We start from the raw sequence: 24856 nt of genomic DNA on the forward strand, positions 1-24856 counted from the left end.
CACTTTTCACTTTCATGCATTGGAGAAGGAAATGGCAACCCACTCCAGTGTTCTTGCCTGGAGAATCCTAGGGACGGGGGAGCCTGGTGGGCTGCCGTCTATGGGGTCACACAGAGTCGGACACGACTGAAGTGACTTAGCAGTAGCAGTATGCCAGGAACTGCCTCTCTGAAGCCCAGTTGAACATTCGTGACCAACCTTGCAAGAGCCCAGACCCCTAGGGCAGGAAGGGCACGGAGGAAATAGGAGAGTGTGCCTAGTCCCAATTCCCCTGTAATTACTCATGAAGCTTAATCATTAGTTTCAGGGGCAGGGGGGCAACGCTTGTGCACAGTGGAGAAATCTGAGTTTCACCCTCTCCTGCCTCCTGGGGCCAGGCGTACATAATACTGGAACAAAGGGCTGGTCTCAAAGGTGCAACTTTGGATGCAGTTGCCAGGGAGACAGGGAGCAGGGGGGGAAGTTTTAATATCCCTCCCCAGAAGCAGGCATCGGTGGTTAAGGATGGAGCTCAGGTTTCTTATGATTGCACCTATTTCTGGGATTATTCCCAGGGAGGAAGAAAAGTATAGAAAGAGAACTGGCCCAGGTCAGTGGTTGGGCAGGAAGATGGAGGGCTGGTGCTAGGGCAAGAATGGCCACTTTCACCAAAGGGTTGACAGTAGAGAGGCACCCCAGGGGTGGAAAGAGACACTGGGAGCAGAATGGGGTGGAGAGGAGCCACAGAAACCACCTCAGAGGGAGGGTTTTTGGGAAACTGGGACCACCAGCCGTGAAGTGAACTGAAGGAAGAGAGACAAGCCAAAGACACAATAGAATCTTGTTGGAATTGGCTAATAATTCCAACAAAGTGAGATTGTCTGGGTCTGGCTTATCCTCTACTGTGTGATTTCTGTGCAATTGCTTGGGGGGAAGGCAGGCTGATCTAGTCTTCGAAATTAAGGATTTAATTAGGAAATGGGGATTTCCTGCTTTTTTTGAGTTGCCTCTCACCTCCCCCCACCCCACCCACTTCCCCGCTTAGTGACTTGAGACTGATGAAGGCAAGATCCTGTGTGAATGTGTAGGATGAAACACTTTGTCAGGAAAACAAGCAAATAAATTTGACAGCTGCTTGATGTAGGACAGTCATTAAATTTTGAAGAATGGAGGTCTTCTATTATTTAGTGATGTTAATCTCTCTTCCAAAATAGAAAAAACAAATGGGCTCCAGAATTGCAGAGCAAGAAGTTGTGTTGTTTGCTTTGCTGAAAATTGCCAAGGACTCCGCCTCCCCCTGCTCCCTTTCTTCACAGGGCTACTAAGCTGGGCTTGTCAGGCCAGCATCTGTCAATAATTTGCTTGGGTTTTCAGGGGCTTGTGTTTAGATCTTGGTTTCATTCGGTTCCCTGACTTGCCTCCTCTTTACTCTCCCATTACCTGACTTTTTGAGTATGTCCCCACTTTTTAGATTTGTTGATGAACAGGGAGGCCTGGCATGCTGCAGTCCATGGGGTTGCAAAGAGTCGGACACAACTGAGTGACTGAACTGACTGACTGATGGGGAAAATGGGATGAAGAAGTAGAACTGAAGTCAGTTATTTATTTTCCTGCATGGGGGTGTTTCTGGGAAGAAGATTTGGTAGGAAGTGCAGCTGAAATGCTGGCCAAAAGGAAAGTTTAGAAAATTCTGTGGTTTTCTTTGTGCTGTTACTTAGGAAGGATGACTAAGAATTGATGTATTTCTTTTCCAAGAAAGGCTGAAGTACCACAGGAGATTTAAAAAAAAAAGATTATAGAGCGATGTTCCATCTTGACTCTATGAAAGTCTGGAAGTGAGAAGAGATGTCTGATGGGGGCAGGATTGGGGCAGGGATGGTCAACAGGCACTGCTCTGATGACTTTGTGAAGAGAGAGACCTTTGAGCTTTCCCTCAGACACAGAGGAGAATGGCACTCTCCCTGGGCCGGCCAGGGCAGAGCCAGACTCTGCACAGAGAGGCCTCGTGGTGTCCTGTGTGGTCCCCCATGGTCTGAGTAAGTGCAGCTCAGTGCCCAGGGCTGAATCCTGCCTTTGCAACTTACCAGCTGCATGACCTGGGTCTAGCTCCTTAATCAGTCTCTGTGCCTTTGTTTCCTCTTCTATACAATAAAAAGATAATAAACCCAAGTTCTAAAAGCGTGTGTCCACAGGCAGGCACACACACCCATGTGTGAATGCACATTACTGATGGCTGCCTGGTTAGGAGAACCTGTGACTGTGAGGCTGAGTTAACTTGATCAGGATCAAGTGGGCATCAAACCCACACCTTGACTACCACTAGCACCACGTGTCAACCTTCTGATTGACTTACTGGACTTCCTGTCATGGATTGGGCTTGAATTGTGCTGGGGCGCATCTGAACATGTGTTTCATGGCCTTTGCAGTAGAGCATTCCATGAGGCGCTCTCTTCATGTCACTTGGGGTACCACTCTCCAATGATATCCCATAGCCAATTCAGTCAAGAGTATCATTCAACATATATTTATTAGACACCTGCTGCATAATTTTAGATGTTGGAGATATTAATACAATAGGCTGCTAATCAGATAAGGCCCCTGACCTTATAGAGCTTATATTCCAGGGAAGAGAGGCAGACAATAAACTATGTCAGATAGTGATGTGTGTCAGGAGGGCTGTGGAAAAGATGTCACAGATCCCTCGCTCAACAAGGAATGCCTTCACACCCATTCCTTCTTTTATTCATAAGCTTTCCGTAGGGCAGTTGTGAATCTAAAGAGCTGCCTGCCCTCCAAGTGTTTACACAAACTGTCCCTCGCCCCTTCCTCTCCAAACTAGGCATCTTGTGTTCAACAGAATGACCTGGGGCAGTTAAATTTGAGTCAAAGTCATTCAACGTGGCGGGGTCCGCCAGGCATGGCCACCCAGACAAATTATTTCCGGCAGAGGCATTACACACGTGCGTTTTGCAGGCCTTGAGCTGAACCGGCAGCTGGGGGAGGAATTCCCAGCACATACAGGACTCCAAAAGGAAATGAGGGGAAATCCGCCTTCCTGCTGCCCCAGCCTGTCCCTCTTCATGTTCAGGCCAAAGGTGCCCCCAATTGATTGTAGAGCTCCCTGTACCATTTCCTTTGTCAGGCCAGACTGGGGATAAATATCATGTCTCTAGTCAGGATTCTCTGCCATTGAGTGAGTTGTAAGTTGACTCTGATTGAGTTTTCAGGACAATGTTCGTGTAAAAGTTCATTGAGGCTGTTTGCAAACTGGAGGTTATTGATCCAGTTGTGCATGTGGATGTGGCAACGAGCAGATGTCCCCAACTCTTCCTCTCTCTCTTTGTTTTCTGAGAGGGCTGGAAGTTGGCACAGAGGCGGCCTTGATCAACATGGATAAGCTCGTCACTGAGACAGGCTATTTGTGTCTGTGCAGGAAGACAGGAAGCTTTCCTTTTGAGGGGATGATGGGCACTGAGGAGAGGTGGGGCGGCTGAGTTTTCTAGATTGTCTGATTTGAAAATCAGGGACTCAAAGGAAGTCTGTCCTTCTGAAGTAATTGCATCCCGACACTGCTGAACTTCCTTTGGGTTTCAGCTTTCACCCCAACCAGGCTCCGAGGCAGGAGGACAAAGCAGAGGGTGCCCAGCACAGCCCCACGGGCTGCTCCATGTAGCCGCGGCTCTGCTTCCTGGGCAGAGTAGCTGGGTGTCCTGTTTCTCCTTCTCCTCTTGCTAGACGCCTCTGTGCGCTTCTCATTGCCTTGTGCACATTGGTGTCTACAAGGAAGCCGCCACACAAAGCTGTGTTCTGCAAAAAGAGGTGGTACCATAGGCAAATTGATGCTTCTGAACTGCAGTGTTGGAGAAGACTCTTGAGAGTCCCTTGGACTTCAAGGAGATAAAACCAGTCCATCCTAAAGAAAATCAACCCTGAATGTTCATTAGAAGGACTGATGCTAAAGCCGAAGCTCCAGCATTTTGGCTACCTGATACAAAGAGCTGACTCATTAGAAAAGACCCTGATGCTAGGAAAGGTTGAAAACAGGAGAAGGGGACGACAGAGGATGAGACAGTTGGATGGCATCACCAACTTGATGGACATGAGTTTGAGCAAGCTCCGGGAGTTGGTGATGGACAGGGAAGCCTGGCGTGCTGCAGTCCATGGGGTCGCAAAGAGTCAGACACAACTGAGTGACTGAACTGAACTGAACCACAGGCAAAAGTTGAGTTTGGCGCTAATATCAGTGTTAACTCTACTGCTCTGTTTTTGTAATACAAACAAATCTTATAAGACCACAGGTTACTCGGGTGGAATCAGGGAGGTTGATTCAACAAGAACCAGAAAAAGAATATTGCTGGGAGTGCTGATAGAATGCCTAAAATACTTCCAATGAGAAAGCATTTTAAGCATTCCGAGTCACTTAAGTGTCCCTACTTTCAAATGCCTCTTCACAAACAAACAGTTGCTCAAGGAAGTCTTCCTGCATGGTATTAGGTTGGCCTGGCTTCAACACTTAAAGATGAAAAACTATACTTTGGAAAATAACGTTTTCTGTCTTATACTCATCACTAGTGTAAGGACTTACCATTTTTTCATTTAGTCTGAATTACGCTGACTTAACAGTTTGCCTACTGTTGTTTAGTTGCTCGGTCATGTCCAGCTCTGTGTGACCTCATGGACTGTAGCCCACTAGGCTCCTCTGTCCATGGGATTTCCCAGGTAAGAATACTGGAGTGGGTTGCCATTTCCTTCTCCAGGGGATCTTCCTGACCCAGGGGTTGAATCCTTATCTCCTGCATTGCAGGGGAATTCTTTATTGCTGAGTCACCAGGGAAGCCCACAGTTTGGTTATATCATTTTAATTAAAAAAGTAATATAGTTATTTGCTTGTGGCAAAAAAATACATAATAAAGATGAAAAAGTGATGTATACAATTTTTCAAAAGTGGAAAGTGGCCCCTCTCCAACTGTTCCCCAAACTTAACCATGGTTTATTGCTCCAGCTATATATCCTTGGGCAGGATACCTAAGTTTTCTGTGCCTCAGTTTCTCCATCTGAAAAAGGGAGCTGGTATTAGTACTTATCTCAGAGTTGCTCCGAGGATTTAGTACACCATTTGGCATATATTCTGACTAAACCAATGTTAGCTGTTGTTGTCAGTAGTATGTACTTTTTCTATACATCATTGTTGATTTTGCATCTTTCTTGGATTCAGACCTTTCAGGGTATGGCACAGCCTTAGTGAGCAGTATTTTCACTCAGCTCTATCTTCACTCAGTAGATAGAGCTCGTGTAAGTAAAGAAGCCCTGCCTCTATTTGGCTGTGTCTAGAGGGATCCAATGTGGTTCCATTTTCTTCATGGCTTCTAAGAAACACCAAGCCTTCTTGAGTAGGAAGAGGCGGTGAGTTAGAATGCACCTTTGGCTTTGAGTAGGGACCTGACAGATAAGGCTCTTCCTTCCTTTGCAAGCCCCATGGGGCCTCAATGTAGGTGCCATCACCCAGAGGAAGCTCCACTTCCCAGGACTATGATGTGGGATTTATGGCCCCCAAAATAGCTCAGAGCAATGTAGGTGGAAAGAAGAGGGAGCCAAGATCTCATACTAGATGAGTTGATGGAGAAGTATTTGAGGGTTTAGTTTTGTTTTCTTTTTTTTAATGAAATGGAAAAAACGAGCTTTGGGGATTTTTTTTGTGAGTGTGTGTGTGTGTGTGTGTGTGTGTGTGTGCCAATTTCACTACGAAAGCCAGAGTAAAAGCATATCTGTGTGGGTGCCATCTGAGAAAAGGCAAGACCAGACTGGAGAGAGTTGTTTGCTTGCTTGTGTCCCTCTCCAAAACCAAGGGTGTTTGTTATCAGATCACTTAATTTTAAAAGTCTGGTGGAGGAGTCAGAGAGCCTGTCTCACTGGCCTTGTTCCACCTTGTGCGGCCTGGACCATGTTACTTAACCTCTCTGGGCCCAGGTGTCTCATCTATTTAAGAAAGTGAGGCTAGAAGTGCTATTTTGGGGGAATGAGAGATGTGACAGTGGGTCATGCTGTCACCTTTTTGGGTGAATGTGGGCTTATCTGTCCATTCTCTCCTGGAAGCTTCCTTCCCAGCATGGAGAGCTCCAGGTGCCTGCATTGAGAATAGCTACAAGGAAAGCAGAGGACAAGCCACTGCGCTCAAGGGCTTTGGAAACCAAGAGACCGCAAAGCACAGGTATAAAAGCTGCCTGAACACTTACTGAGGCACAGGATAAAATGAGTCACCACAGGAGTATTTCAGAGTAAGATGATAGATGCTGAGAGAAAATGTGGCTGGAAACCCACATGGAGTTGACAGAGTGACAGGATACCTTGTCAGTTGCTTTTACAGTTAAGAGATCAGGTTCCCTATTTGAGCCACACACCCCCGGCCACCTTCTATGAACAAACACAGCCATTTACTTGAGTTCTGAGAGTGCCCCCTGATGTCACTTGACCTCTGATAGGACCAGAATCTACGCCTTGACCTCTAATCAACCCTCTCTGTCTACCAGGACTTGGGAAGCTGGGCTGAGATCCCATAAACAAAAGCCTGAAACACCGAGATGCGCAGGCGCACTGCTTTATAGCCACCATCAGTCCTTTGCTATGCTGTAGGCTTTGCACAGGCATCAGAGGTTTCTTTTCTGAACCTCTGAGGTTGACAGGACAGGGAATGATAATACCATTTTTGTCTTAACTTCTTGAGTGACTGGTTTATTAGTGAACCATGGGGGGAGGGCGAGGACCTAACGATTGGATTTCCTCATACCCAAGACAGTGCTGATTTCGTAACTTGGCATTCCTAGGGGAAGATACAAATACTGTACATTGACATGTATTAACTTACTGAGTCATTACTATATGCAACAACTGCAAATCTTCATTAAAGAATGCAATTTTTTCACTGTATAATAAAGATGAGATGCCTCTCACACTCTTCTTTAGCTTCTTTCAAAAACAGACTACCCAACTGGTAACTGTCCAGTTGGAGTCAGTGGAACAGGTACCTGAGCTAATTATTGAACTGAGCAGAGTAAAAACTACATAATACCTCCTAGCACAATGCATGCCTTCCCCTCCTCAGCAAGTCTGCTGCTCTGGGGGTAGGGGGTAGGACCCACGAGGTTTAAGTCCTGCAAAAATCAGTTTGCTTGACCACGTACTAAAAGTGAGTCCTGTACACAATGCCTTTTGGGCTGAAACCAGTGGTCCACTGAATCTGCTTGGGAACTGATTTGTTAATTATTCTTTTCTTTTTGTGACATTTTTTAAGATAAACTTACTTGGGCCAGCCTCCTAGAAAACCTTTTAAAATGCTAATTGTGCAATTGTGCGAATAATGTAAAAATGAGTCATGTGGCGCACTCAGCACTTGACTAATTAACAAGCATTAAATAAACCCTCGCCTAGAAATTCTACACTGGACTGTAGGAATGGCAGAGCGCTTCATGGAGCCCCAGTTGGGTGACTCTGGTTTAAGTAAATAGGCTCTTACAGGACTTGGCCAGTGGAAATCAGCTATTACTGGGCACAGCGCTATGTTTCTACCAAAGTTGAACATTGTTGGTGGTTTCAATTCAGGGAATATTTGCTGAGCTCCTGAAGGGTCTGTGATTGGCCTGAGGAAGAGAGATATAGAGATGAATTAGACACAAAGGATGCCCTTTAAAGTTAATAATCTAGTGAAAGACAGAGGCAAATAATCAAAGATAGCAGTGGGATTCTTTGACAGAATACCCAACTAATGGTGACTTAAATGATAAAGATATTTAATTATCTTAGAAAATATCGTGTCTGAAGGTAGATGGTTCTAGGGTTGGTTCAGTAGTTTGACAGTATCATTCACACCAGGATCTTCCCTTTCTTTTGCTTTGCCATTCTCATCATGTGGGCTTTTTGTAGGCTTGTTGTCTCTTGGTTGCACTATGATTGTCTTGCTCCAAGTACCATATTCTCAAATGACAGAGCTCATAAACAGTAAGCAAGTAGAAGATTGTGTTCGCTTACATGCTGTTTGCCAGAACAAGTCACCTGGCCACACCTACCTGCAAAGGTTGGGGGGGGGGGTTGCCTACAAGTCCCTTTGGCTGGGAAACCACTTTCCATCATCATCTCGGTTCCTGTGATCCCTGTAGAAGGGATTTTAAAAGTTTATTGGGCAATGGGACCTCTCTGCCACGTAAAAAATAAGTGCTCACAGTACAGAAAGTACAGATGTGTATTGTTCAGTCGCTAAGTCATGTCTAACTCTTTGCAACCCCATGGACTGCAGCACACCAGGCTTCCGTGTCCTTTACTATCTCCCAGAGGTTGCTCAAACTCACGTCCATTGACTATGGAGACAGTTAATACTGCCTTGAAAAGTGATGGAAGGTTTTGCAGAGGGGCTGACATTTGAGTGGTATCCCCAGGTAGATGGGGAGAGAAATTCAATCAGGAAATCCAATGGGCGGAGACCCAGAGACATGAAAGAGCTTGTCAGATTCTTGTGCTGTTTGTATTTTCTTGTCCTCTTTCCCTCATCTTTTGGTGAAACCTCCATACCTAGCAAGTCATTGAACTCCTCGGGGTCTCAGAGTCCTCATTTATAAAAATGAGGCAATGGGATTCTGTAATTGTCAAAAGGTCTCCAAAGTGCTCTCATTCATTCCTTGTCTACCTACTGAGTTTTAGGAAGACGATATTACCAAGCAGTCTCACACCATTTCTTACATGAACAGTAGAGATGTTTCTTTAATCTTACCTCCTCTGTAAAAAATACATTTCTCAGGGGGACAGTGTGGTATTGTAGGCAGAGTGTGAGATTGGGAATCACAGATCTGAATTGAACACCAAACTTTGCCATTTATTCACTGTGTGACCTTGAGAAGACACTCCAGATCTCTACGTCTCAGTTTCCTCATTTGTAAAATAGAGATTATGGTATTTTTCTTGCTTGGTTCTTTGGGAGACTTAGTTGTTATTAAACATGTAGCACAGAGGGATGGTATGGGGAGGGAGGAGGGAGGAGGGTTCAGGGTGGGGAACACATGTATACCTGTGGCGGATTCATTTTGATATTTGGCAAAACTAATACAATTATGTAAAGTTTAAAAATAAAATTAAAAAAAAAACATGCCAGTCCAGGTTCGATGCACGATACTGGATGCTTGGGGCTGGTGCACTGGGACGACCCAGAGGGATGGAATGGGGAGGGAGGAGGGAGGAGGGTTCAGGATGGGGAACACATGTATACCTGTGGCGGATTCATTTTGATATTTGGCAAATCTAATACAGTTATGTTAAGTTTAAAAATAAAATAAAATTAAAAAAAAAAAAGAAACCCCCCCCAAAAAAAAAACAACAAAAAAAAAACATGTAGCACAGTGCTAGAATAGTTACTAAGATCTCAGTAATTCACCATGAAATAAAAATGGCTAATACACAAAGTTTTAAATGTTCAGTGATGAATTACTTCATGTGCTAGAGTGTATGTTTCACAAGGGCAAAGATTTTTTAGGTCAGTGACCCTGGAGTGGGTGAGGGTCTAGTCAGACAGGGACTCTCGGGAACAGCTAATGAGAAGATGAACTGGTAATGACACTTCTGGGGGACATTGTGGCCATTAGAATCTGTCTCTTTAAAGTGTTCAAATCCTTCCACCCAGTACTTCAAAATCTAAGAATTTATGTTTGGTAGATAATCAGTGATGTGAACATATTGTATAATTTCATGAAGTTGTTCATCCTGATGTTATTTGGAATTAAAAACACCGGAAGCAACACAAATGGCCAACAATAAAGCCATTAAATGAATTAAGCTCCATTCATAGATTTTAATATTACCCAGATATTAACAATCATGTTATTGGAAGATACTTGATGATATGGGGGAAATGGTCATGATATAATACTAACATAAAAAGGGAAGTCTTTAGAACAGTATATACAACAGGGTCTCAGTTTTGTAAAAGTAAATAAATACCATGTTAAAAAAAGTGACTAGAAGATTAAACACCAAAATGTGAAAATGATTATCTCTGGGTACCAGTAAAACAAAGCGTTTTTTCTTCTATGTTGCTCTGAAATCTCCAAATTGTCTTGCACTGCACATGTAAATAACATGGAATAACAATTATAAAATTAAGAGAAAATATCAGGTTTGAAAAATTAACCCCCAGAATCAGAATACACTGACCCTAACTCTGCAAGATTACTCACATGTCCTAAAATGAAAAGAAGATTGGAAGGAAATATGTCCAGATCATATCAGTGAGTTTCTTTGGATGATGGAATGATAGATTATTGCTATTTTCTTCTTTATACTAGTTTGTATTTTCCAACTTTTTCATGATTGACATATATTATTTATATGAGCAGCAAAAGAAAATTACCACCAAGTAAAATCGATAAAAAGAAGTCGTGTGTTGCACAAAACCATCAGCGCTGGTAGCCACCTGCAAAACGAGGAAGTCTGAAGGCCCAGGCTTTTCCTGCCCCACAGCCTGAAAGTCCTTGAACCAGTGTGGGGACCTGGTACCCATGTTTGTCGCCTCCTGAATGCACCAAGTCCCACAATCTCAAAGGCAGCGCAACGAGGCCAGAGTTACTAGTGACAAGGCAGATGACTGCATTTTGCTGGTATAAGAAATTGTTGTAGAACCTGTGCTCCAGGCTGCAGGCACTGAAGGGCAAGTCTGCTTTTTTAAAAAACCTATGCTTTGCTGATCAAATAGGTGCCTCTGGCTGGATGCATGGAGCTCTCTGGTGGCCAAGAGGCGTCAACGCAACATTTTTTTGTACTTCAGAACTAAACCCAAGATCTACTAGGTAAACCAGGATGTTTAGAAACTGCTGCAGACTTGCAGGTGAACTTTCGAGCCCTCATGAGGGGTGGGAAAACACCTGTTTCCATCATGGCCATAGCATTTCCTGTGAAGGAGGAACCCTCTGTATTTGCCACATACAGTGGCACCTTCTCTGACTCCATGGCCGTGTCCAAGTCACTTGCTACTGCTGCATTTTGTTATAACTTTTTCTTTTTTTTAATTTTTTAATATAAGTTTATTTATTTTAATTGGAGGCTAATTACTTTACAATATTGTATTGGTTTTGCCATACATCAACATGAATATTTGCGCAAGACACACCAACTAATATGTGAGCCTTGATTACACTCTGTGTCCCAGAACTCCATACTGTGGGAAATTCCCCTTGTGGGTTGTTTCTCAAGTGGGTCTTGATAGCATCATACAAGGTTAGAGCTGGAAGGTGCCTTAGAACCAAAGAGGCTGAGCCCCAGTGAAGTTAAGCGGCTTAAAGAAATGACTCAGTTGACTGATCCAGGAATGGAACTCATTCCAATCTTAAGAATTTTCTCCAGCAGACTCCCCTGTTTCCCTGAGACTGCCTTTATCCAAGGTCACCAACTTGAAACCCAAACTAAAGCTTCAGACTCTTCCTTGTCCCTGGGTCATCTTGTGTTTCTCTCCATTTCCATCGCACTGACACTGACTGTGTGCATCTGAGATGAGGTGGTCAGCCAGTGTGTGTGTGTGTGTGTGTGTGTGTGTGTGTGTGTGTGTGTGTGTGTACACATGTGCATAGTACTCTACAGTAAGTCTATATATGTAACTGTCAGGATATTTCTGTGTATCGCTGTGTTTTCATTTGGGCATATTCTGTATGCTCAACCATATTATAAATTCCTTGATTGTCTGCATCTTTTGTGTTCCAATATAATATTCTCTAGAGGTGTTGGGGCCATTGACACAATTCATTTTACATTCTTTGTAAGCCATGAATAGGAATAATGTTGGAATCATTTGGGTCCTTAGACTCAGGACTTTGTTTATAGGATATTGTTCTATATTTAACTTTTGTATTGGCACTGGCTTTTAGAGAAGCCTGAAAATTAGTGGGGACTTATCCCCTGGGTATTCTAGAATGTTCCATTGAGAGGTAATTAAGGGAAGGAAAAAGAACAATTTGTACTGCCCAACTGGCAAGCCAGCTACTTGGTTATATATTTATTTTTGCTGGAGTAAAAGTGCTTTGAATTCTATTATACTCTAACTTTGTCTCAACAGTTACCAAGGGAGCTTAGTGATGGGACCTTAGACCTTTGCCAATTGGAAGTCTGAGGTTAAGCTTTGAAGTGCTCTCTACAGTCAACTTGAATATTATCAGATTTATTAATTGTGATGAGTTCTTTTAAAAAAGAGAATGACACATAAACAATCATATAAAGTGGGCTGAAGTGCCGTAATAGGGCACAATGCTAGGAAAAGAGCAGGGATCAGCATGGGAAGGGGTCGTGAAGCCAGATCTACAAGGTTTGTTTTTTGCATTGCCAAGGTGGGAGGGCGAAGTGGCCAGGGGTGCGAATGGCACAGATGAACCCTAGATGGTCGTTGTGTATGTGTAATGAGTACATGGAGTTTCACAGGTAAGTTCTGTCAACTTGGGGTATAAATTAGAAATTTTCCGTAAGAACTGAAACTGCTCCCCCCTCCCCCAAAAAAGAGAAGAAATAGAAGAAACTCAACCAAGATCATTTAGCAAATAAGTGGCAGAAAAAAACAACATACTTATTACAAGACTATAGTTATTAAAACACCATACCACAAAGGTTATCAGAAGCACAGACTTTGAAGAAGGACACGAGTTCAAATCATGTCGCTTACTGTTTGTAACTTTGGGCAATCACTGACCTTTGGTTCCCTCGGCTGTAAAATGAGGATACAGCATCCACGTCCCAGAGTTGCTGGGTCCATGAGAAATGAACATGCGTCAATTACCTAGAACTCTACCTGGCCTTGGTAGGCATTCCCTCCAAGTAGTCCCTGCTTTTATTATTAATCTTCTAAGTGGATTAAGAGCCCCAATGGGTTCCAGTGGGCCCACTGAGAGGAAGCATATTTGGGAGCATTTATTCCTTAAGTCTTCAGGAAAACAGGAGCTCTCAGGTTCCACAGAAAGGACTGGCCCAGCAGTTCCCAGTTCTTGGAACTTGATGATTTGGGAGCTTCCTCCACATTTCAGCAAGAATTTAATGAGGGAGAAGTTCCCATCAAATCCCAAGAGATACCTAGTTGTTTCATTGAGTGGGAGTGCGAGAATCCTATATACAAGAAAGACTTCTAAAATAAATGATTTCTCAGTGTGAAACTGAGCCCCAAATCTCCTGTCTCCTCTATCCAGATGTCCCTGGACTCCCAGGGGAAGCAGCATACAACTTTGTCAGCAGTGAACTGTGAGCTTCTTACATGGAGTCTGTATCTAATTTACTTCTGTATTCCTAATATGTGACTCACAAGGAAGTCTAAGGGTTTTTCTGGGTGGGTGGATAGAAGGTTGGGTGGATGGGTGAGTGGTTGGGTAGATGTATAGACGGATGGATGGTGGAACTGACCTGAGGCAGGATACCTATTTTCTCTGTGTGCCAAGAATAGAGTTTAATTTTTCAGTTTCTTATTAAAAGAAACAAGTAAGATATTAAATCTTACTTGTCTTAAAAAAAATTCTCACTAAGAAGAACCTATGATATACTAAATAGTCTACCACTGGGTGCCTTTTGTGTACCAGGTAAGGTATCAGTGAACCCTGAGTTTTTGGATCATTTAATTCTCACAATACTCTATAAGGTTGGCCTTATTAATATCATTTTACAGATGAAGCAATCCATGCTCAGAAAGACTGAAGAACTTGCCCAAGTTCATGTACCATGTAAGTCCATATTCTTTCTGTGCATCATGCAGTGCAAGCATAATTATAGCAAAAGCCATTGATACCAGTACAGAAGTGAGAAAGAGAGCCACTAACCCAAAGATGTTGCTAAGAGGCAGGGGAGTCAGAAGAAAATCCAATGGAAGGAAGAGAGTCTTCACTTGGGCATACATTGGAAGGTGGGTGGCAGATGAGAGGAGCTCATGGATCCATGGAGAGAGCAGAGAGGTTCCAGCCAGTCTTGCAGTCCCAGGCTGGTCCTCTATTTGGAATGCAGTCACTGGCTGGAAGGAGTGAAGTGGATTTCTCTGCCTCAGGTCTGCTGGGGACACCTCTGGGACCAGGCTGTTGCACCTGCCCGCAGGGGCAGCCTCTGCAGGCAGATTTTCAGACGACCTGGAACCAGTGAAAGGAGACCAGATGTCTTGCGTGTCCTGCTGTCCTTGCCCAGTTTCAGAAAAAGAAGCAGAACAGGAGCAGAAACTAAGACATTGATTCTTGTGCATGTGCTTCATCAAGGGAGTGCTCTTAAGAGAGGGGAGGAAGGAGAGCAGGATAGGCTAAAGGGAAAAGCTCTGAGCACGTTTGTGGTCTTAGGAGACCAGCTTCAGCCTCACTTCGCAGGAACAGGAATTGCACTGCAGCGTTGATCCCACCTTGAAGCAAGAGCTGACCTTTTGTGTCCTCGGATCTGTCAGTCATTGGCTATGGGCTGCCGCTGGGGAAGCAGGCATAACCTCCTGGGCTGGAGGTTGACTGCTGTTGACTAAGGCAAATTCTCCAGAGAAGGGATCAACTGTGAGCTTCTGTTAGTAGCCAACACTCATAGCGGCTGGGAAAGGGATTCCAGCCCAGTTAAGGGGATCTGGGTGGGGCATCAACAGTACCCACCATACCCAGCAAGCTCCCATCTATGCTTCTGCTGTCCTGGGGTCTGTGTGGAATTTCTGCAGCTATCTTGGCCTCTGCCCTTCTCATCCAAAGAGAGACTGACTTGTTGGATAGGGATAGTTAACCTAGAAGTTTACTCTTTGACCCTGGGGGAGAAGGATACCAAGCAAGGGTCCCTCCATGAGCCTGCCAGTCTGGAGACTTTCCCCAGCCACTCTTTGTTGGCTGTCTGCTGCTGGGATCCCCTGCTCATATTCAGCTGAAACTTGATGTTCTGGGGTAAGTATGGCCTAGGGTTTTGTACTCTGACAGCATTTGTCACGCATGGTCCCCTTGCTGGAGTTCAGCCAACCTCATCACCTCTAGGTGATAGTTCCTATTACCAAGTTTTATTTCTCCTCTTAGTTCACATGTTCCCCATATTCCTGCTAAGCTCCTACCCAACCCTTCCCTCTCCATTCCTGTTAATACTTAACTGGAGGTCAAGGTTTCTTTGGGTGAAGAACAATGAAAAAGTAATCAAGCTGCCTTGGAGTGCTAAGGGTGTGAGTATTAGTTATGTGTTCAATTCCTAAGAGTGTGCCTTTCCTTTATGTTCAAGATTGAAAGAAACCAATGGATGTAGACTTTTTTTCTTGCTTTTAGGTCTTAAAGATTAGTCATAGGATCGTGTTGAAATGATTCGATTCAGAAATTAGTGATTAACATTTAACTTTCTTAATGCGCAGTTATTCAACAGCTGTGCCAGTGGGTAAATATTTACCCAACATCTATTCCAAGGAGTGAATGTTGAGTCAAACAGTTGCTTGTGTTGGTTCTTTAATAATGGAAAAGTGATTTTTATGTAGCTCTTAGAGCTCTAATTTCCCACCAAGTGAGAACTGACAGAAGGATGTTCAGAGCCCTGAGCTGGGCTTAAATTACGGATAATGTACTCACCTACTCCCCTACTCCTCCCTTCTAAAATGCACACACACACACACACAACACTGAAGATTTGCTATACTCACCACTATTCATTGAAAATCTGGCAGCCCTCAAACTCACAAAGTTAAATATAATAAATCTACTCAGTTTCTCAGTCTGTAGTTCTGTGTCAGCCTCTGTTTACCACAAAGCTGCCTGTTTCTTGTCATTATGGATGCAAGTCAGGGTGCAGGCAAAGCCAAGATGCTGAACGGCTCTTTCTTTGTAATGCGCTTGTAATTATTCTGCCTCAGAATGGGAAGGGTGGCTTGGGAGAAGTTGTCCAGCTTGGAGGAAGCTGGCAGCTTCCAGTCTCTTTTCTTGTTTGTCTACACTGCAGCCAGAGGGACTAATTCAAATATCCTGAACATGCCCACATGGACACACACAGCATATGGCCTGAAGACTCAGTTAAGGGAATAATGGGCACCATTTCTGAGACGTTCAGTTCACTTCCAACAAGTACATTTTAATCAGCAGGCAGAAAACCATATTTAAAAGTTGAAACCTGAACCAAGCTTACAGGTGGAGGGTCCAGACTTTGATGCTAATCCTCTTGGTATGGTCTATCACACAAAGAGGTCAAAGACACTTGCACAGGGAACCACTGAGAGACAGGACTGGAGTGTCCACACTGGTAGAAAGAAATCTGAGTGTCTGGAACTTGGTGTAGTAGTCAGGATAGGTGAACTGCTGTGCCAACCACTCCAAGTCTTGGGGCTTCACACAAATCAAGACTTATTTCTTGTTCATGTCATGTTCCAAGGGAAAAGGGGCTGCGTTCCTCTAGGCATTCAGAGACGAAAACTCCTTCCATTTTATGGTTTCACTATCCGCTGAAACCTTCTAGTCCTCTCTACCTCCAGAGTTCCTGCATCCGGCCAGTAGATGAGGCAAAAAAAGAGCATGGAAGATAGGGTGGGAAGTGTGATGGACGTGCCTCTATTCTGGCCAGAGCTATCACATGACCCCACAGCCATGCAAGGGAGGATGGGAAATCCATGTGCCCAAGACATAAAGGGAAATGGTTTTGTGTGAAACCAGCCAGTCTGCTGCACGTGGTTTGAAGAACTTGAGACCATGCGTCTAAAAAAGGAAAAACAAAAGGGAGCAGGGGGAGGGGGAGAGGTTCTGTCCTCCAGCAAGCATTTGGAAGAAAGCTGGAGAAAGAGCCCCAAAAGAGGACAGGCAAGAAACTAGTTAACAGTGAGTGGGTATTCCAGGAGAGTTGCCAAGTTAGAGTGGATTCACTTACACTCATAATGGGAGATAAAAATTGTTCTCATTTGGGTTATTTTGTTCAGGCACAGGCTTCAGAGGGTGAGTTCAACTTCCCGAAGCAAAGGATGAGATGAGAGGGAAATGTGCTTTGATTGAGGACCCAGCTGAGTCAGAAAGTAACCGGGAGAGCAGAGCAGGGCGAGCCCCACTGCGGGCGCCTGATTGTGGCCGACTCTAGGGGTGGCCTGTAGAACCAGAGGCCCCCCAGGCCCTTCATTCACTAGGGTTGTTCCAGGAAGAACAGACTCAAATGAGAGAGGGGCCAGGACGCACACAGGCTCGTTTCTGGAAGACTAGGCCCTTCCTGCTGGATTCTCTTTTCTTTTCTTTTCCTGTCTATGAGTGCAGCCACATCCCAGGCAGCTTTTTTATGGGAGGAGACCTGTGATGGAAGGGAAGATTCTGGCAGGGAGTGGAGGAGAGGCAAGGGCTTAGGTAGCGTCGGGGGCCTCCAGCCTGGCGCAGGGCCTGGTGTGGCTCTTGACTGCATCGTGTTCTCCCTCCCTAGCAATTCCCACAGGCCCTCTGGGGCGGATCCTTTTGTGGCAGTTTCTGGCAGTCCCCAGTGTGGCTCGCTGTCAAGGCTCTGGACTGGTGCCCAGGAGCTTGTTGGAAGTCCAGACTCCCAGTCAAGAACAGAATTCACTGGCCAAGTGCCAAGATGATATTTTTCCCTCATAATCAAGAACTCTGCCTAGGAAATAAGTTCCACCCCTCTGATTTTCTTCTTCAATCTCCTTTAGAGTAGTGATCATTGAAAGATTTGTTTTTAAAGTGCACCCCTCTTCAAGAAAACTGTTTTATTTATTTAACAGACACTTAGGGTACTTACTCTGGGCCTTACACTATTCTAAGAGTTGTACTAATTTGAGCTCATTGGATCCTCATCACAACCCCATAACTGTTATTATCCTTACTTTACAGGTGAGGACATTGAGGTAAGAAAGCCTTAATGGCTTCCCCATCTTCATGCAGCTCCTAGGTAGTAAGTCAAGAACCTGAACCAAGCCCATATAGTTGGAGTGTGTATTTGTAACTCAACTAGGCCAATGCTTTATATGTTCTTTCCCCCAAGATAATATGGTTTGCTTTTGTGAAACAGTATCACGCACATACACAAAAATGCACAAATCCTAACTACACAGCTCAGTGAATTTTCACAAACTGAACGCCCCCAAGTAGTCAACATCCCCCCAAACAGAACATCACCAGGCCCAGAGGAGCCCCCTCACCCCTGCCTTGACCCTGAGGATAACTCATATTCTGACTTTTACCAACATGGATATGTTTGAACTGTTTTTAGAATTGTGTACAAATGGAATCATACAGTAAGAATTATTTCATTTCTGATTTCTTTCCCTCTGCAACAACTTTTCCTCTTTTTGAAATGTATTTGTTTTTACTGCTATGTAGTACTTCAGTTTGGGAACATATTGCAGTTGATTTATCCATTTTATGATTGATGGGCATTTTGCTAATACCCAGTTGGGAGTGTTATGAATACTGCTGTTGTGTGCACATCTTTTGGTGAACTCAGACATATTTCTGTTGGGTATATACCTAGAAGTGCAAGATCATAGGGAATACAAATATTCAGCTTTAGTAGATACTGCCAAGCGGTTTTCCAAACTGGGTGTGCCATCTCATAATTTCATCAGTAGTGTGCAACAGCTCCAGTTGCCCTACACTCTTGCCAACATTTGCAATTTTCCATCTTTTTATTTTTAGACATTCTGGCAGGTGGCATGTATCACTTTTCAACAAAAAATAGCCTATTTATAGAAGAGTTTTAGACTTACAGAAAAATTGAGAAATGGTACAGACAGCTCCCATGTACCCTGCACTGGTTCCCCTCCTATGGACACCTTACATTCGTGTGGTACACTTGTTTCATGAACCAGTGTTGATACCTTACCGTTTGTGTAATGCTTGTTAAACAGCAAACACACCTGAGAAATGAATAGCAATGGTAATATCTTCTCCTAATGTCAAATCGAGGACTATTAGCTAACAGTGTCATGGTCAGCTTTTTCAAATGCACCAGAGGTGGGTTGATAACTCTAGTGAGTTCTTTGCTCAATAAAGTCAAACCCAACCAGATGATGTGTGGGGCGTTGTTACCTGATGTAAGCCTTCATGGTCATTGTTCCTGATCGGGGATTGTCCAGACATGGGCCCTAGAAGCACATGGAGATCCTGTAAAATGCCATTTGTTGGACCACATCCACCACTAAAAATCAAAACCTCTGGAGTCAAGAATGTAACTTTTGAACAAGAAACTTAAGTTGGTTCTAATGCATGCTAAATCCTTATAGCCTCTGTTCCAGATGTAGAAAATCATACCCAATTAATAGTGCTGATAATGTTTTTTTAATTTTTTATTGAAGGGTAATTGCTTTACAGTGTTGTGGTGTTCTCTGCCATACACCAATGCAAATTAGTCATAATTTTATATATATATATATATATATATATATACACACACACACACACACACATATACACACACCCTCCCTCTTGAGCCTCCCTCCCCCCACCCCATTCCACCCATCTAGGTCATCATAGAGCACCAGGCTGGGCTCCCTGTGTTATATAGCAGCTTCTGGCTAGTTATCTATTTTATACATGTTAGTGTATATATATGTCAATAATGTTTTAAATCCAGGAGGTATAACATTTCCCAGTCTGGGCGTCCAGTACTGAGACACTCATGTGGTTCATATTGTGTTTATTGGCTTGGCCAAAAAGTTCATTCAGGGTTTTCCATATGATGTAACAGAAAAGCCCAAATGATCCTTTTGGCCAACCCAGTATTTTAATAAAATAAAAGCTCATGGGCAAAAAGGCAGCCTATTAATACCAGAGTCCTAAGGAGAGTGACTCTTGAGTTAGGTTTCCCAAGACCTTGACTACAAAAATTGCACTGGAAAGCATAAATGATGCAACTGGTCCCCAGTGGGTAAGGAGACTAAGGCAGAAAGTTAAGGCTCTTGGCCTCATTGGAATTGCAAAAGGAACTTTCACATCAAAGAGGGTGTGGAGGACAGCAGGGAGAGATCAGTGTATAAAATAGTCCAATGGCAAATTCCAGAAACACAACAGTCAGAGCTAAATGGGACAAGAGACAATACACATTAATTGAAGACGACGACGTCGTCAATTTAGTGGCATGTTTATTGAAACAGCCCTTCATGTTCTAAAAAAAGCACTGGGCTACAGACCTCTGAATCCCTGCAGGAAACTCTGCAAATTCCTGGGAGGGAACAGCAACCCCAATCCTGACTTTAATAACAAAAGGCAATTATTTTTAGTATTTTCCAGTAGATCTCAGCTGTCTGGTATTGTCAGACTCTATTCCTGGAGAGGTGGCATTTAGAGAGGCTGAACTAAGTGAATGGGGATGGGAGGAGAGAGGGGATAAAAAAAGGAAAAAAGATGAAGGAGAAGATGAGTGGGTACCTATGAGCTGGTATGTCATGTGGCATGGTGGACCCTGAGGCAAAGGTACCAGTCATATCATAATAAATGCTATGATCAAACCTCCAGGAACAAACACACAGGGACTCTAGATCAAGCCATTTGTCAGACTGGTTTCAGAGTACAAGGAAGTGCAAAGAAACTAGAGAGAAAGTAGGTCAATGAGAAATTCTGGTGGAAACACCTGGGAAACCATCATGGGTGCTGGTGGTGTAACTAGCTACAAAGTGGTAAAACCATGGGAGGTGGTGGCATTGCAGGAGGTGGTAGGTGGCAGGTCATGGAGAAGAGACAGGGGATGGAGTTCGTTTTTTAAGCTGCTTGGAAATCCCCAACTTAAAGACTCAGCCAATCTGATGATTGGTGTGGTGAAGCAATGGGCACCCTGTCTCTTTTCGATGTTTTGAAAAATCCTAGGGAAGCAGGAAGGTTGTCACATAGAGAGATGGCTTTGCAGAGTATTTGTCTTCCATGAGGTGGGTGGGCGGCACATAAAGACCAGTCCTGCCCATTCCAGGTCAGAAAATGAGATTTAGTTCCCTATCGAAGTACAGAGTAAACCCAGAAGGAAAATAATAAAAGATCTGGGCATGGCAGGAGTGTTTGCTGTGGGCAAAGACTCCTCTCAAATCAAGATAAATGGATTTGATGATGGAAAAGAGCAGTTATCTTCAAAATTACATAATTATTGGATGAGAAGGAGGACATTATGTCTGGGGCTCTAAAAGATGTTTCTGCATTGTGTTAGACAATCTTGCTTGAAAAACTCCTTCAGATTGGCCTGGATACCAGCAGTCTCATGTACATTTTTAAGTGGCTGAAGGAGCATGGCCCCCAAATGATAACTTACAGAGACATTTCCACCTAGGATGAACATTTCCACTTAAGTACTTGTTTCAGAAGGGTTTGCTGTTAGCCGGCACTTCCACTGACCTCACCCTCTTACTCTGGGAAAAGAGCACCAAGCCAACAGGTCTGTTTAGCACCCGTGAGAGGGGCCAGCCTCTTTTACCTACAAGAAGGTTTCAGCTCAGAGGCGTAAAGTCTGTGTCTTGACTCACAAAGCGTATTAAAGAACCCAAATCAAGTTTTGACTGCTGTTATTTAAACATCAGTTCTCTTGTAAATTGGACTTTAAAGCGCAAATGAGAAATGGCCTTGCATGCTAGCAAGGAACCAGGACCAGAGGCAAAGTCCTCCAGAAGAGCTTTGAGCTGTTGGCTAACACAGTGAACACTCCTTCTAAATAATGCAGGCTAGGCTTCTTAAAGAGCACCTCCACCCACCACACCCCACTACACACACAGCATACACACACAAGCCTGACCAGAGAATCAAACCTATGTAATTTGCAAGCTGTTCCTTGGTGCACTAAGAGATAATCTGAGAAATCCTTTGAGAGTCTTCCCAGGAAAGCATCCTGAATACTTAGAATTGGTGAGACAGAAAAAGGATGGCCAGTCACAGCTTCCTTTCATGCAAGACTTTGGCCTTTGGAAGAAACTGAAGAGGCCTCCTGAACCTCATCACAAACCTGGTCAGATAGGCCTCTGGCTAAGAAAAGGGAAGTTCGCTCTACTGGAGGCAGCCAAGTCCGCTGGAAGGAAGGAGCCATGGGACAGCACTAGAGAACCGGGGGGTGTGTGCTGTCCAGGGGAGACCAGGTGTCGGGGCGTGTGGCTGTAATGACAGGCAGTGTGGGGGTCCTGGCGCAGATGCCAAAAGCTTCCTGCTGCTTGCTAAGCCACTCAACTTTTCCCCTTCTCTGTCTGAGAACAGCAGTTAAGGAAAAGAAAAAAGTTCAAAGAAGAAAATTCTTTACACTTCTTGAAGTGGGGTTTCTCCTCTGCGTAGGGGGTCCCTTAGAGCACAAGGCTACTTGGCAGCAACCCAGCTACTGTTAACATGATAAACTTATTAAACATTTCATTTCCATTCTTACATACATTCGCATACATTTTTTTTTCTCAGGCATTGAGCAGCAGTGATTTTAAGCTCGGGGGTGTAAATCAAGATAAACTGCTTTCCTTCTTTCTGAAGAGCAGGATTCAAGAAGTATGTCGGCCAAGAGCCAGAAAAGCCTCAGACAAAACATGCTGGCTTCGTTTGGGGACATTGAATTGATACTTGTAACCATTTCAGACTTCTCTCCAAGATATTTCAGAGCTCAGAAAATAGAACAAAAGGAATTTGCATTCTTTTTTTCTCTCTCCAGAGTCCACAGCTTCTCACGAATGCCTGCCAAACCTGCTATATAGTTAGACATTCATTCAGCCATTCTCATTCCCATTATTAATGGTTCAAACAAAGAACATAATAAAATATAGTTATAAGTGCTAAAAGATGTTTCTGTGACTTCACACCATGGCTGAACACCATCCTAAAGTTCCTGCTTCCATGGCCAAGTCATTCAGCCTCTTTAGTCCTAACTCTGACTGGCACCCAAAGCTAGAGTGGCAGTAAGACGGGGGCACATATTTTAAATAGCTACTAGAACTTTCTTTGCCCAAGTCCCTGGGACCCATGGCCCAAGAGGAAAAGAATGTGACTTGGCTTCAGTGACCTCTCAGAGAAGACTGTAATTTCCTTGAGGGCCATGAATTTGCTGCTTTAATGATTTATTATCTGTACCCACAGCATGCTACTCTGGGACCTTAGGAATCTCACTTGGACAATAATTGCATCCTGATAATAAACTATGTTAACAGTACTTTTTAATAAGAGTTAAAAGACATTGGTCAAGTTGATAATAATGTAAGGCATTTTATGTATGTACATGTTAATAAACACATCTCCAGATTTGGAGACAAGTGAAGGGTGCATTGACTGAGTGAAGTGTTTCCCCCTTTACATGGGTTCCTCAGGATATCAGCAGGTCATGCGCATGTGCTCAGTCGCTCAGTTGGATTAGTAGGTCACACACATGTTTCTGTGGTCAAGGTTTGAGAAAACTGGATGAGTTTAAAAAGAAAAAAGCTAAGTTTCTTTATTGCAGAACGGGTGAGAGCCTTTAATATCCTGAAGCACATTGTGACTCTAAAAACAAGACTCAATCATGAAGCATTTCCCAAGTTCATTTGACCACAGAGCTCTATTAACACATTTGAGTCTCGGGTTCCATGAAACATTTCAGGAGATGCTGTTTAGAAAGCAGCTTCCTGCAAGGGTGATCCTTTACAGAGCATCCAGGTCAGGCCTCCAGCAATAAAGAGTTTCTGGGACTTCTCAGTGGGAGGAAGGAGGGGGAGGAGTTGGCGAGAGAGGGTAATCAGGTATCTGAGTTAGCAAGGTCTTGAACTCCTTGAGGCCAGAAACTCCATGAAGACCCTTTGAGGTTAACAGCATCTAGCATGAGCCTTGGATACTTGATTGTTGAGTGAATGAATGAATGAATGCTTTCTCCAAGCTTGAGTTAAGCCAAGCACCAGCTAATCCTGATTATCCTTTGAGTTAAGGTCATATGAGAATATAAAATACATTTGGATTTGAGGATTTGAGACCCCATACACTAGATAAATAACCAAACCTGGTTAAGAAAATACCAGATCAAGCTCACCTTGGGTATCCCAGAACTGTAGCCTGACCCCAGGAAAATGCTCAAGAGCAGTGCAGGTTGGGGCAAGAGATGCCTGATCCTCCCCACTTGGACTTCAGAAAGATGAAGGCATGTGTGCTCACAGCTTATGGGGGGCTTTGAGGGTAGCATGGGCATAGTCTTCCTGCCCCTGGGCTGATATGATGGGGCGCTGATTCTCAGACGCAGGTCCTGATACATCCGCGTGTCACTCGTAAGCTCAAGTTGTAAGCCTGAAGTACTTTGTTATCCATGACAGACATTTGGGAACAATTTACTTTTAAATATAAATTAGGGTGGATTTAAGGCTACAGCCAACATCACTTTCATCCCATTTTGGTATGCTTTCTTGAGTGGGAGAGAAACAAGCTTGCTTACTAGGAACTGGAAATGTATGCTCCATCCTGCAGCAGAAACAATGAGGGTGAAAAGGTGTTCCCCAGGCAAATGCTGAGCCAGGAAACTAGGTTGTTCAGTTGCTCAGTCGTGTCTGACTCTTTGTGACCCCATGGACTGCAGCACGCCAGGCTTCCCTGTCCTTCACTATCTTCTGGAGCTTGCTCAAACTCATGTCCATCGCGACAGTGATGCCATCCAACAATCTCATCCTCTTTTGCCCCCTTCTCCTCCTGCCTTCAATCTTTCCCAGCATCAGGGTCTTTTTTTAATGAGTCAGCTCTTCACATCTGGTGGTCAAAGTATTGGAGCTTCAGTATCAGTCCTTCCAATGAATATTCAGGACTGATTTCCTTTAGGATTGACTAGTTTAATCTCCTTTCAGTCCAAGGGACTCTCAAGAGTCTTCTCTAACACCACAGTGCCAAAGCATCAATTCCTCAGCACTCAGCCTTCTTTATTGTCTAACTCTCACATCCATACATGACTGCTGGAAAAAAAACAAAAACATAGCTTTGACTCTGTGGACCTTTGTTGGTAAAGTACTATCTCTGCTTTTTAATATGTCTAG

General features: G+C 43.9%; 1 protein-coding gene across 33 annotated transcripts in view; it reads left to right on the forward strand.

Moving 5' to 3' along the window:
* NHS (NHS actin remodeling regulator) overlaps positions 1-24856 on the forward strand; it is a 501937-nt gene that overhangs the window by 340164 nt on the left and 136917 nt on the right. For 28 of the 33 annotated variants that reach the window (XM_044937036.2, XM_044937040.2, XM_044937048.2 and 25 more), the window contains one exon: positions 6073-6187. The exons of the other annotated variants lie outside the window; for them this stretch is intronic. In XM_044937036.2, coding sequence (XP_044792971.2) covers positions 6073-6187 — 115 coding nt within the window. The remainder of the gene's footprint in view (positions 1-6072; positions 6188-24856) is intronic. 33 annotated transcript variants of the gene reach the window in all.

The sequence above is a fragment of the Bubalus bubalis genome, chromosome X (assembly GCF_019923935.1).
Source record: "Bubalus bubalis isolate 160015118507 breed Murrah chromosome X, NDDB_SH_1, whole genome shotgun sequence".
Classification (NCBI taxonomy): domain Eukaryota; kingdom Metazoa; phylum Chordata; class Mammalia; order Artiodactyla; family Bovidae; genus Bubalus; species Bubalus bubalis.